The 13,320-nt window shown below is 53.8% G+C and overlaps 2 protein-coding genes across 3 annotated transcripts in view; one reads left to right on the plus strand and one right to left on the minus strand.

Annotated features, from left to right (window-relative positions):
• B4GALNT3 (beta-1,4-N-acetyl-galactosaminyltransferase 3) overlaps window positions 1-2,990 on the plus strand; it is a 93,337-nt gene extending 90,347 nt beyond the window's left edge. The window contains exon 20 of the mRNA XM_017643955.3: window positions 989-2,990. Within this exon, the coding sequence (XP_017499444.2) occupies window positions 989-1,097 (109 nt within the window). The 3' untranslated portion in view covers window positions 1,098-2,990. The remainder of the gene's footprint in view (window positions 1-988) is intronic.
• A 132-nt stretch (window positions 2,991-3,122) lies between these two features.
• NINJ2 (ninjurin 2) lies at window positions 3,123-12,543 on the minus strand. 2 transcript variants are annotated; one of them, XM_017643957.3, is made up of 4 exons: window positions 12,366-12,543; window positions 5,212-5,437; window positions 4,529-4,713; window positions 3,123-3,323 (listed from the first exon to the last, which is right to left on the minus strand). In XM_017643957.3, exons 2-3 carry the CDS (start codon window positions 5,363-5,365, stop codon window positions 4,547-4,549), a joined length of 321 nt encoding a protein of 106 aa, XP_017499446.1. In that variant the 5' UTR covers window positions 5,366-5,437; window positions 12,366-12,543; the 3' UTR covers window positions 3,123-3,323; window positions 4,529-4,546. The 2 variants fall into 2 exon arrangements, with proteins under 2 accessions (XP_017499446.1, XP_017499445.1); XM_017643956.3 differs by having other exon boundaries at window positions 3,123-4,713.
• Between the last annotated feature and the right edge of the window lie 777 nt (window positions 12,544-13,320).

Here is a 13,320-nt window from a genome sequence, read left to right on the forward strand (position 1 = left end):
TCTTCCAAGAAATTTGCTGCCAAGGCAAGGGGAGGGGGCAAAGGAGAGTGGGGGGGAATCAAAGAAAGGGTAGAATTTCTGGAACAGTATCCACAGGGGGTGACAGGGAAAGGTCAGGAGCCCTGGGGAACTGGCTGCCCTGACAAGGAAGAAGTAGAGGCTTTTTCCAGAGGGAGTGCCATGCGGCTGCCCATCTTGGTGCCTCTGCTCTGCAGGGCACCTCATGCATGCTGCATTCGCTCCTCCCAAACCTCGGTGCCCTGGTGCCCCCGTCCCGGGGAGAGAACTGAGTCTCAGGAGAAGTTAACCACCGGCCCCAATCTCACAGCTACTGAGCATCAGAGGCTTAAAACCCAGATCCGTTTTTATCCTTAGAGGGAAGAAGGGAAAGTATCTACGGGACCTCAGGTGCCGAGGATGGAGGCTGGGGTGTCTGGACCAGAGAACCCAGCTCTGATCCTGGCAGACCCTGAGCGAGGGGAGCCTGCCCGGTCACTTCACCCTCGATCCTCTGGCCAGGCTGGGGAGGTGCAGATCTTCCTGGCGGTTCTCCCCATGCTGCCTTCTCTGAGGCCCAAGAGAAACTGCTTTGAGCAGGAAGCCCCCCACACGTGAGGGGCCTCCCAGTGGGCTGTGCCTGTAGAGAAGATGCTGGGGCAGGTGTGAGGATGAGGGCTGCGGCCGCCTGTTCGCTGCGCGCCAGGAGCTGTGTGCAAACTAATTCCCCTCGTCTTTACCACCATCCTCCAACATCTACATCATGAAGGAGATTTGGGAAACTGAGGCTCGGAAACTTCCTGAGTTTGACACGCCTTACCCAGCATGGAGCTTCCGGCTCGGGGCCCAAACTCCGCACAGCGCCCTCCACCCCTGCCCCGTGGGGAGGACGCGAAGGGGAGCAAGACCCGCCGGCCGTGCGGGAGGGGTCCGGGGCCCGCTCTCCCGAGGGGCCTCTGTCCCCTGCTCACCCTGCCCTCCTCCGCCCCAGGATCCTCCAGGCGGGTCTGGAAGTGGAGCGGCTCTCCCTGAGGAACTTCTTCCATCACTTCCACTCCAAGCGCGGCATGTGGAACCGCCGGCAGATGAAGGTGCCCTAACCCGAGGGCGCCCACGGGGCTGCCGCTTCCTGCTCCCTGACTTGGGGTTGTCCCCCCAGAGCCCCGTTCACCGCTGGAGGAGAGCAGGGCGGCGACGCCGTGGCTGGCCCCGAGAGGCCTCCGAGCTAGTGTCCGGGCTCCCGGCGCTGCGCCTGCACCCTCCCTGCCTCCACAGGCAGGCTTCGGGCAGGGCCAGGAGGGGCTGCTCACTCACTGTCCGCGAAAGTGGATCAGCAGCTCCGGGAAGGTTGCACAGTGAGGTGGAGCAGGGAAGGAGGGTCTGCTGGAGTGGCCCCATCCTGATGTCCACCCAGGCCCCTCACAGGGGTAGTGACTAGCAACCGGAAACTCTAGGGGACAGACTTTATTGGCGTTTTTATTTTTTTAACAGCAAAACAAACCTGTAACTGTCCGGACCCAGCATTGACTATGGAGGGGATGGAGCCACGCGTGTAGGGCGAGTCCCCACATGCATACCTCAGACCCCCTCCTGTGTAGAGGCGTGTCCCCCGTCCTCCAACGGGCAGCTAATGTAGGTCCAGAGGAGCTGGCCCCGCGTGGGCATTCTCAGCAATACCGGAGGCTCGTGCCTTCCCGAGACGCACATCTCACCCAGGTGGCCACTGAGCAGCTGGCCACCAAGTAGGGCATTTCCCTTACCCTCCAGGCGGCACTAACTTCACCCGACCAGAAGCACAGAGCTGGCGTCTTCCTGCTGCCACAGGAGGTAGGGAGACAGAGAACTGCTGGGCAGTGAGGCCAGGCAAGGTGGAGGGGACAGGGAAGCGAAGCGAAGCCCCTTTCCGGCCCCAGGTCCCAGCCCGCCTGCGAACCACAGCCTTGGGGAGCACAGGAAGCAGCGGGGAAAGACGATGTGGATGGAAGGAAGCCCGCAACTTCGCGGGGGGAGTGGGAGGGCTTCCAGCAGGAAGGGACGGGAAGGGAAGTGGGAAGCTTGAGTCCCGGCAGCCCGGCCCCCGCCCCCGTCCCCGGGCTGCAGGGAGAAGCCAGCCCCCGCCTCAGGTGAAGAAGAGGAAGGGCTGTGGGTGAAGCTCCGCCCAGGCCAGGGTGGGTCAGGGAGCAGGTTTGGGGAGGTGGCGCAACACCCTGGGATTCCTTCCCCAAGGAGAAGGAAGCAGGGCCAGGAGGAACTGAGAAGTGAAGCCATTTCAGGGAGGAGAGCCCTGGCCTCACAGCCCAGGGCCACCCTTTGTGTCAGGAGATGGAACACTTTATTTTGCACTAAATTCCTGGGTGCCTTTGTGGCCGTGGTTTTGCTCCCCCTGCTGCTGAATTCACCAGTGGTGCACTGGACACTGGATGGTGAACTCCAGTATTCAGGGAGGTGACGCCTGGTTCCCTGCTGTGAGGCAGGGCCCAGGAGCCAGGTAGCTCGTCCTGCCGCGCTCCGCGGTGCGACGGGATCCCAGCAACAGCGCTGGGAGCTGCATTCACCAAGAGTGTACGCTTGGCACATGGGAGAATGGAGGCCGTGGAGAACCCTCTGCTGGTTGAAGAGAATCTCTGAGTCCCTCTAAGAAACCAGGAAGGAAAAGACTTTAAAATTAATAGGCTGTGGCTGATGCTGCCATCCTGCCCTGCCGCTGTGCTCTGGCTTTTTATTGCCCTGCTCAGGCTCTCCCCTAAGGGCTGTGGGGCAGAGGGGAGAGCAGCAGTGGGCCACTGGGGTTCCAGGTTCTTTCTGGGGCCACTCATCGTGGGCATGCAGTGGGAGGCCTGAGCCAGCCTCCCCTCCCTGCCCGCCACCCCGTGGTGCCTTTTGTTCAATGTTACCTCCACACCATCTGCCTTAAGGGAGGGACCTGTGTAGGGTAGGGGGAGGAGTGGCGGTGGGGAGGAAATGGTTAAATACAGCATCTTCATAGAAAACAACATGGCTCTTGTGTTTACCTGTTGCCCATTGTGGAGGAAGAGGCTGGGCAGGGGGGCCCAGGGCTCATGTCTCCCTCCCTCAGCTGTCAGGCCTCTCATGGAAATGCCAAGGGCCTCCTTCCCTCCTCTGCCCACCGACCGACACACACCCTTTAACCATTAGTTTGGTGCCTGCTTTGTCGACGACAGCCTTCTCTGTGCTGGAGTTTACTCCCCAAGCGGCTGACATTGTTTCCAGTCTGAGGAACTCACAACCTGATAGCAGACCAGGCACCTTCTGTTCAGCAGATGTGGAGATTGAGAACAGCTGGTGGACAGCCTGGGTGAAGAAGGCTAGCCACAGGGCCAGGATGGTTTGGTCAACAGTGGAGAGGAGTGACTTATTCTAAAACAGACAATCTAAAGATCATTTCTGCTGACCTGAGAATGCCCTGTGGATGCTTTAGGGGTGCAGATTTACCTTCCTAGTTGTATTTGGCTTAGAAAAAGATCAGAACTACTTTGTACACATGCCCAAAGAGCAGGTGCTAATATGAAAGCTAGAATAGATTTTTAATAGGCTCTAAAGGATTGTGCATACTTACATCTATCCAGAATTGATAATCTGCCATTGATGTAACAGATGGTAATTAGCCCAAGGCATGTGAGGCCAGGGAAGTTGACTCAGAGCAGGACCCAGGAGAGGGAGTGATATTAAAGCCTTTTCTCCCTCTGGGCTTGGGGTTTGCCCCTTTGGGCCCTTTCTGGGTCACAGGTGGAGAGGGCGTCAGAGACCAGCCTGGATGTATTAAGATTGACTCAGTGGATTTGCAGAAACCTTTATAGATAGAAGCCATTCCATTTTATAGAAAGGGAAAACTGAGTCCTGGAGCAAAGGGAATGGACGGGGAAGAGGGAAGGAATGGGGTGGTGGCAGGACCCCAGTTTGAGCTCAGGACTCCAGACCAAGATGGAATTCACCCAGATGGGTAAATATCACATCCTAATTCAGACACTATGGGTAGAGAGTAAGGACATCTACACAGCGCTTTTAGGGGCTCTCCTAGTGACTATGGAAAGTGCCCATCAGCCCAGCAGAGCAGGGAGGAAAGAGGCAGACACAATCTCAGGCGGGGTCCCTGCAGGGGAAGCAGAGAAGAGGCAGGGAGCAGGTGCTGCTTCAGTAGGTCTGGACTGGAGCCTGAGCTCCTCCATTTCCAGGAAGCTTCCTGGTGGGCTTGCTGTTGGTCCAAGGCTATCCCGGAGTAGCAAGGACTGCTGGGAAGCATCAGGGAGGAGCCCCACACTCCACCCTGCCTCCTGCCAACCAGTGATGTGCCTTCCCGTCCCAGATTATGGATCATAGGGAACCGCGCCTAAGAACTGAGGCGAGTCCCCTTCACAGAGCCAGGGGCCCTTCCTGAGTCAGTCCAGGCTCTCCTCCCAGACCCCCTCCTTGCCCCGGAGCTATAGGTCTCTCTCTTACCCTAACTCCCTAGGGGATGAGAGATGGGCCCCTGGGGAGCCTGTGGACCTGGGGGCTTCCCATCTGCCCTCACCTGGGGCCTGGGCTGTGCTCAGAGAGGATTCCTTGAGGTCCTGGCAGCCAGAAACCCCGTTTTACGCACCCCAAAGGCTGTAATGAAAGTGCTGATGGCAAGGGTGATGAAGACCAGGGTGCCAGCAGCATTGCTGAGCTGGTTCAGTCGCCACTGCTTTTCTGCCTCATTGAGGTTCAGTCGTGCTGTGGAGGAGTGGGGAGGGGGCGCAGCTCGCAGCTTTCCTCACAACATCCTCTAGAGTCCAGAGACAGGCTGGCCCCCTGAGACATCTGAGCGGCAGAATCAAGGGAGTTGTAGTCATTGCACTGACATGCCTTTTCCCTCACTGACGAGAGCCTGGGGCAGCCACATGGCAATTGATAGACTTGGGATTTGGGAATTTAGGCTGGGTCTTTTCAGAGTTGGGATGAATGCTCACTAAGGGCCGTTGAGGAACTCTGCTAAAGTTAGTGAGGACAGTCATTCAGCAAGTACTAGGAGCGGCCACTGTATGGGAGACCAGGAGGTAGGACGGGGCACCTTTCACTCTGAAGGCCACGTGTAGGTGCAGAGACCTAACACCAGGTCAGGGTATAGTTAAGAAGCTAGTGTGTGCAAATGCAGGGTGGAACAAGGAGGCACTTGGAGCTTCCCCTCCACCATGGGTGCACTGGGGCTGACTCCAGGCCTGAGCTCCTCACCAATGAGCACAAGGAGGATGCCAGTGGCCACCTGCAGGAGCAGAGAGATGCTGATGAGGGTGACCAGCATGCTGTAATACTGAGAGGATGGCCCCTGCTCCAGCACCGCTCTCAGCTGCTTGGCGTTGGACAGGAAGAGAGCCATGCCCAGCATGCCCTCTGGCACGCTCTTCTTGGTGGCATAATGGTTCAGGTTGACGGGCTGGCTCCTGCTGGGGCTCCCAGGCTGTGAGGGAGAAACACAGGCTTACCTAGGAGGCCTCAGAAGGGAAGCAGTTGAGAGAGACTGGAAAGAGGTTTTGAAACTCTCCCCTGACTAGGTGGGTGTAGGGAAAATGGAAGTTCCATGGCCAGGATCCTCACCTGATAGCCATTGTATATGTGTGATGAGGTAATACTTAGCCTACTGCGTGCTTGCATACCCGTTGGCAATAAGCTGTTAGGCGGTGTTGCTGTAGGAGTTCTGCTGGACGCTAAGCACAGAGGGACGCAGGAGAGCAGAGCCTAGAGAAGAGCTCAAGAGAGCAGGAGAGAGAGGGGCAGAGGCCGAGTGGAGGGCAGAGACGGAGGAGGACGGGGCTTCAGTGCTCAGCCTTCTGCCCTGAGAATAAAGCTTGGTATGAACTCCTTTTACCTCCGACATTCTGTTGTCATTATTTGGTCTCACTGAATCTATAGTGAACTTGCCCAGAGCTGGGAACCGCCTTCGCCCAGAGCTACAGTGGGAAACCAGCGGTAAGAAACAGCCTTCTCAGCTTTATGGCCTGAAAGAATAGGATTGGACTAGAAACCCTTAAGGACCTTTGAACTCTGAAATGCTGTGATGCTGTAGTTTATATTTCGGGTCACTCTTCCCTCACACCTGAACACATCCATCTGCTCGTAAGATGTGCCTTCCTCGTTTTATTCACTATTTTACCTGGGCCTGTCCTGTCCTTGGACTGCTCTTTTCCTCCAAGAGGAAGCTTGTCAGAAAATAGTAAGACAAGCTCTGAGGCTTAGGTAGACTAGCAAATGCACAGCTCCTCACAGAATGATGCAGCCCCAAGGCAGGGTGCACAGCTTAGCAAACCGACTGTGAGCTGTTTGATCCCACACAGCCCCTTGGCCTCGAGCACTGGAGTGGCAGGCTCAGACACACTCATGCCATCTGCAAACACAAGCCGTGGGGACATGACTGTGTGCGTGAATGTATGCACACAATATGCACTAGTTAAAAGCTCTTGATTTAATTTTTGTTGTTTTTTTGGCTAGGATTTATTTACAATCTATGTTTGATTTGATTTTGAAATATAAAACAAAGCTCTTATTCTCAGAAGTGACTAACTAAAAGCTGGAGTCACGATACAGGGCATATGGTGGGGGCCTCTGGGCTGAGCCCAGAAATTCAGGCCGGATGCTGCAAACCATCTGCAGTCACTCGGGAGAGCTTGAGTATGTTTTAGGGAGAGTAATTAAGGAGTGGCGTATGGGTGGATTATCCCATGAGGGCTCAGAAGCAGAGAGACCCCCTGAAAGGTTATGGTCTTGATTTAGGATCTAAATCAGAGCAGGGGTGAGAAGGCAGAGGAAGGGGGAACTGGGAAAGATGTTACAGCCTGGAGGAAGGGAAGCTGACCCAGCAATTACCAAAGAGGATCTGTTGTGTGGCTAGCTGGCTGGCTGGCTGGCTGGCTGGCTGGCTTGATAGACGAATGGGTGGAGGGGTGGATGGGTGGGTGGGTGGAGGGACAGACGGTGGGTGGGTTGATGGGGGGATAAGTAGATGGATGAATGGATGGATAGATGGGTGGATGGATGGATGGATGGACGGCTGGGTGGACGGATGAATGGATAGGTGGTTGGGTGAATGGGTGAATGGGTGGAAGAATGAGGCATGTCTCATAGGGTTATAAATGCCCCTTCTAGACATGGGGCTTGTCTGTGGCCAGCTGGCCTGGCTGGCCAATACCGCAGAAAGGCCCCAAGGCTACACCTGCAGTCCTAGCACATTAGTAAAGGTTAGTCCTGGGTGCAAAATACACTCATTAGGTGAGAGAGTCTGTGGAGCCTATCCACAATTTAAAGTGCTTCTTCCCTTGCGCAACTGTGAGCCAGGGCTTCCCTGCCTGCTGATTCTCCCACCTTGGCTGCAGCCACCCCTCACCTGCCTATCCCACCTGCTAGGAGCTTCAAGTTCTGCATCTTCTCTTCCTTCCAAACTCAGCTCTACAGTCAAGATCTGATAAACTGTGAAATTACTATGAAAGTTTCCCTGGAGACCCTTTCTCTGAAAATTTACATATTAACAATGGACTAAACCTTGAACCCAAACCTCTACTGGTGTGTTTTGAGCATCAACCAAATAGTGTTTGAGGAGCTGGGAGGTGGCTGGGACAGATGCCTGGGGACAGGGAACTTCCAAATTCTCAACAAAAAATGTTATCTGTAGAATTTATTAGCGCTGATAGACTTTGTTGGTAAATCTAAGAGCCATTTTTTCAGAGGATGTGTGATTCACAGTGAACATACGAGGGTGCAGACCTTACCTTACCTCTCTAATGTAGGGCCTGCATTTGCTTTGATTTGTGCCAATTCAGGCCTCTTTTATAGCTGAGGATGCCTGCTCAGGGTCCACTGTGGCTGTGGGCATCTCCGCAGGGCGCCCGCCCCCCTGGCTCCTGAAGGCACCAGCTCGCCGGTGTCCACATGGTGGCGCACAGGGCCCAGGGAAGGGTTTTGGGCAGCCTGGCTGTGTCAGCACCAGAACCATGTTTCTCCCCCGAGGAATCCACTGACTAGATAGGATCTGCATGAAAACCAGACCTTTTGGGGCCCAGGACAGGGTGCCTGGGTTATAGGTCTGAATAGGGCAAACCTAAAACCCACCAAAGTTGTCAAACGAGAGTTCAACAACAAACTAATATGGACCGGACCTGGGGTGGGGTAGAGTGATCACAAGATGGGTGCGGGTACTCTGGAGGGCCTCCAGTACAACCTGAATTGTGGGGGTTTGTGGCCAGGATAGGGATGGTTGTGAAACCCTAGAAAAAGTTATTTTGAAAGGGTTCCCTTTTAAGTAGCATTTTTTAAAAGCACAGAAAAAGTTTTCTTGGTCCTTGTGGGTCAGTCCCTGAGGCAGAGGGATGGACAAAATGACCTGACAGCCCCCATTATAGCTTGATTCCACTGGATGAATCCTTATATCCGGCAGGACCCCACCCTTTTTACCCATAGCTCGGAGACGAGGAGCACCCCAACGAGGAGTTAGGTTAAAAGAGGAGGGGGCCCCTGCCTCAGGGAGCTGGTCCTTTAAGGCCAGGCCCTGGCAGGCTGAGAACAAAGGCCAAAGAATGTGGGCTGGGCAGGCGTCTGCTGAGCCACCCAGCATGAGTCATTTGTATTTCAAGGGACTGGGGAATCACAGGCCCTCCTGCTCTCTCCTCTGGCCCAGGCCCCAGGCCCCAGCGCCCTCCCAGCACTGACAGGCAGCATCTTAGGCTACTGCTTGCAGGGCCAGGGCACCTCAAACCCACAGGCCCTTGGTCCAGCTCCTGGCCCCTTCCGTCCTCAGAACAGGGGCTGGTGGCTCACACTCCTGGCTTCCGGGCACAGTGCTGCCTCGGCTGGCACCTTGGGCCCCAGTTTCCACATCTACAAGCCTAGTTAGTTCCTCCCTGTCCCTCGCCGTTCCTTCTTGTTCCAGCTCAGACTTCCCTGCCACCCAGGCTGGCTTGCCAAGCCCCAGCTCCCAGGGCTGGTGTGGATTCCATCCCTGGAAGTCACAGTTGCCCCATTGTTCCGCCAGACTATTATTTATCCTTTAATCTTTTTGGTCTGTAGTTTTCTTTACAAAACTTGAGTTGGATAGGAAAGGAATGCCTCATTTAACAGAAAAGGAAACAAAGTTTTACATTGTTAATTGACATTATGGTCTGTGGGGACCACAGCGGCGGAGTGATCACACTTGCCCTTTCTTGGAAACAAGAGTCCAAAGGAGGAAGTAACTGTCTTACCAAAAAGCCATAGAATCTGCTACTCAGAGTATTTAGGACCTGGAGCCCATGTGGAAGGAGCAGGCCAAGAGGCAGGAATTCGTGGCAGCCAGGGAAGTCTCCCAAGGAGGCATTGTGGACTCAGGTTCAAATCCTGCTTCTGCTCCAAGCTAGATGTGTGAGCAAGCCTGCTCCCATCACTGGGCTCCTTACTTGTGAAGTTAGGGGTGTTAGGTCCTTTTCAACACAGAGTGGTCTTGGAGTGGGGAAGCTCCCTCCTCTGAGTGGAGAGCCCCAGCGTCTGAGGACATTCCCTCAGGAGAGGCAGAGGCCAGGCAGCTGAGAGGCAGGCCCAGGGGCAGACCCGGTGAGTCACTGTGCCCTAGGCAGCTCAAGGGCACCAGTGGCCCTCCGATGAGTCACTCCTGTGACCCTGAGAAAAGCCCTATGGCAGTCTCCTTGCCACTCAAACTTAAGGCTACAGACAAAATAGGCCCAGAGAAGCAGTTGTCTGTTGTCCCTTCTATTGGTCTCAAAATGACTGACTGTCCAGAAAAGCCAGGCCCCATCTGAAAAGGAGATAGCCATGAGCCACGCCTTTGGAAGCCTGGTTTCCCACAAAGGGAAAAGGTGGATCCCAGCCCAGAAACAGTGATTCGTTCAGATGTATGAAGTTGGGTGACCTACTATGCCAACTGGCTTTAATTACGTGCCTAAGATCCCTAATCCTCGGTCAGATCCCAGAATCCTCTGTGTGCATACACAGTAGGCTCTCAGCACACTGAGGGTGACAAGTTCGCACTTACGGAGTACATACTTGTGCCTGGCACAGAGTTAAATGTGGGACGTGGGTCATCTTACCTAGTCCTCACAAGAGCCTTGTGAAGTTGGTGAGGGCACAATTATCATAGTTGAAAAAGCTGGGGCTCAGAGAACCTAAGTAATTTGTCTGAGGTCACACAGCAGTTTTAAATCCCCATTTTTTATGTACTAAGCCTATAATTTTCACCCCTGTTCTACTACTTCCAGAAGTTGAAGGCACGCTCTCTGCCTCCAAGCAGTTTAGGATCTAAAGATAAAAGAGATGAAAGAAGACAGTTAAACAGTCCCATAGGGGACATTTGTATCCTTGCTAAGAGGTGGTAGGTGCGCACACCTCTCCAGCCCAGTGTCTTGCGCCTCTTCCCTCCAGGGCAGCAGGCAGAGCGCTGGCCCTGCCGGTGCCACTGGGCCACACCAGATTGATTACTCACTGTTCCCTGGGCATGCCCCACCCTTACTGGCACTCTGGCTCTGCTGTTTGTTTAGACCTCCCTGCGTGGCTCAGCAGGCTGCCCGCTTTACTGCAGGGACACCATCTTCCATATTCCTGGGTTCCCACGGGGTCTTCCTAGCAAAACGACTTGCCCACATCAAATGCACAAAAATGGTGATACTACCAATTTTTTATCTGAAAGAGTTTTTCAAAAAAGGCAAAAGAAAGGATATTTGAGGGTGGGATTTCAGACACAAAGACTTCAGGGTGAGGGGAGTAGTGTTTGGACAGTGCATCTTTAAATTAAAAATAAAAGCCCCAGGTCCAGGGATAGCCCTTTCTCCCCTGTAGCTGCTGCAGGGAAGAATGACTCAGGCTGGAAGCTGCCACTGGTCTTCAGGCCAAAACCTGTGCCTCCGTCTGGGGCGCGCACTCTGACTGGAGCCTCCCTGCGCCAAGAGCCCAGGATCTTGCCCTTCAAAATCTGTTCTTTCTAATCCACTCTGGGTACGGCGTCCTTTTTTTCCCAACTCCCGGGTGGGGTGTCGTTTGCGTGCTATTCCAGTAATATTACCCAACTGGGCCAGATATCTCCTCTGAGTCCTGGGCACAGTCTTGGCAAAGCTCCAGCCTCCAAACTGGAGCCTCACAGCGGCTACACTCACGGCCAGTGGGGAGAGGCCACGCCCGGAAGGTCTGCGGTGCCTCTGCCGGCCACCAGGGGGCCCCCGGAAACAGCTCGGGATGGCCGGAGCCCACGTGTTTTTGACCCCTTGGTGGTTATACCGGAGGTCGAAAAATGCTTCTAACAAAGGGGAACATACATAAACGGAAGCAGAGAGCGCAGGGAGGGACGCGGAGGCACAGGGGTTGGGATGGGAACCCCGTGGGACCAGCTTGCTCTTAGGAAGCATTTTCCATCTCCGGTGTGAGAGGTCACTGTTTCCAGGAAACGGTGCCTCTCAGTTAGGGTTCAAAATTAATCAAGGATTTGCCACAGAAATTTCCAAAGAATTTTTCTGCTCTAATGTTTAGCCTCAACAAGAGCACTTTCTGAATTAGCCCTTGTCTCTGGGGCTTCCAGACCCATCTGGCGTTTGCTGTAGGCCCCACTCGGCTTTGGGATTCTCAGCAGCGTTCCCCAAGCCCTCCCAGCCCATCTGTGCTCATCATAATCCCACTCATGTTTAAAGGGCCAACAAATTGAGCTACAGCTTGGATAATTAAATAATGATAATGCTCTCTGCATGCCACGCACAACTCTCATGAAGTGGGTATCAGTCGTCCCATTTTACAAATAAAGACCTCGAGGCTCAAAGAGATTACCTGCCCAGAGTCACCAGATACTAAGGAATGGTCCCATTGTCAAAATCCTAAACCTATATTCTTTCTTCCTTATACCAGTGGTACTTGCAGCGGGGTTCCCCACGCGGTAACAGCAGCTGCAGGACCTGGGAACTTGTTAGAAATGCAGATTCTCAAGTCCTACCCTAGACCTACTGAATCAGAAACTTGGGGTGTGACCCAGCCATCTGTGTTTTAACAAGCCCTCCAGGTGATCCTGAGGCAGGCTCCAGCCGGAGGGCCGTCGGCCACCCTGCCACCTCGCTGCCATAGCCGTGGGTGCTGTGAGCCCAGCACTGGACACTCTCCTAGCAACTTTGGCATTCAGTTCTCTTAACAACACCTATTTGACAGATGAGATAACCGAGGTGCAGAACAATTCAGTAATTTTGCCCAGCATCACCCAGCTGTTAAGTATTAGAGCTGGGATTTGAGCCCAGGCAGGCCCTGAAGGTGTGTCCTTAACCAAAGCACCACAAAGTCCCTGGAGATAAGCCATGAAAACCCCTCGAAGGTGCACGCTAAAGTATGGATAAGTCATGTATCTAGATCTTTACCCTGAATAGAGAAGAAATTCAGACCTGTATTTCTCTCCAGCAGTCCTTGTCTCCCCAGCTGCCCAGCTGCTGCCCACTGGGTGCCTGTTCACGAAGGACTGATAATGTTTATCCTTAGATTCTTTTAATGTCTTCACTCAGAAACATTTGCTGAACCTTTCTTGGTTTTGTAGAACTTCAGGTTTTGTGGTGGCAACTAAATCCAGATAGGTGGCCTAAGCACTGGTGAATGAAAGTGACTTTCAGAGCAATGAATCATAAAGCAAATATCAACATTCCACGTGACCATGTAGATTAGCTTTGTGTGTCCCCACCAGGTTATGTTTCCAAAAGGTGAGAATTATTTCCTTCGCACTTCAGGCAATTAGACTAAGAAGCAGTAAGACGTGAGCCTACAGTCTCTGGCTACACTACAAGTAAGGAGACCTCATGAAGTAGATCATAACTGACATGGAGATGGTAAAAAGGGAAGGTGTGAATTTCCCACCCTGCCCAGTCCTGGGGAGAGCTTGCTGGCATTCCTACTCCTTTCTGTTCAACAAACATGTTTTCAGCTCCTACCATGCGCTAGGCCTCTAGGACACAATGAAGAGCCCACCTTCCCTATAGTCCTGTTCCCCTAATCCCCTCAAATGACAAGGTTTAACAGAGAATAAAGAGTATATAAAGGGGGGAAGCCAGGAGAGAAAAAGACTTTTTAAATCCCACCTCAGTAGATACAGTTCATGGGAACAGGACTTTAGCTCTCTTGTTCACTGCTGTCTCCGAGAGCCTGGCACCCAGCCCAGCATGCTGAATGAGTGATGCATTTGTCACCCCTTTACTCATTCCCGAGGGGTTTAAAAGGCAGGACCCTGGCATGCTATGCTCCTTGGGACTCTTATCTGGAGCCCTCTGGGGTCTCCAGGAAATGGCTGTCTTATCCGGCATGTCTGCTCTGACTGCCTGCCCGCCCCCCATGCTCTGCCACCGCTGCTCC

The sequence above is a fragment of the Manis javanica genome, chromosome 15 (assembly GCF_040802235.1).
Source record: "Manis javanica isolate MJ-LG chromosome 15, MJ_LKY, whole genome shotgun sequence".
Classification (NCBI taxonomy): domain Eukaryota; kingdom Metazoa; phylum Chordata; class Mammalia; order Pholidota; family Manidae; genus Manis; species Manis javanica.

Excerpts from the sequence above, each read along its gene's own strand:
- NINJ2 (XM_017643957.3), bottom strand. The coding sequence starts at position 5,365 with ATGCTGGGCATGGCTCTCTTCCTGTCCAACGCCAAGCAGCTGAGAGCG. Across the intron at positions 4,714-5,211 it reads CATCCTCCTTGTGCTCATTG|CACGACTGAACCTCAATGAG; the intron begins GTGAGGAGCTCA and ends ACTCCTCCACAG.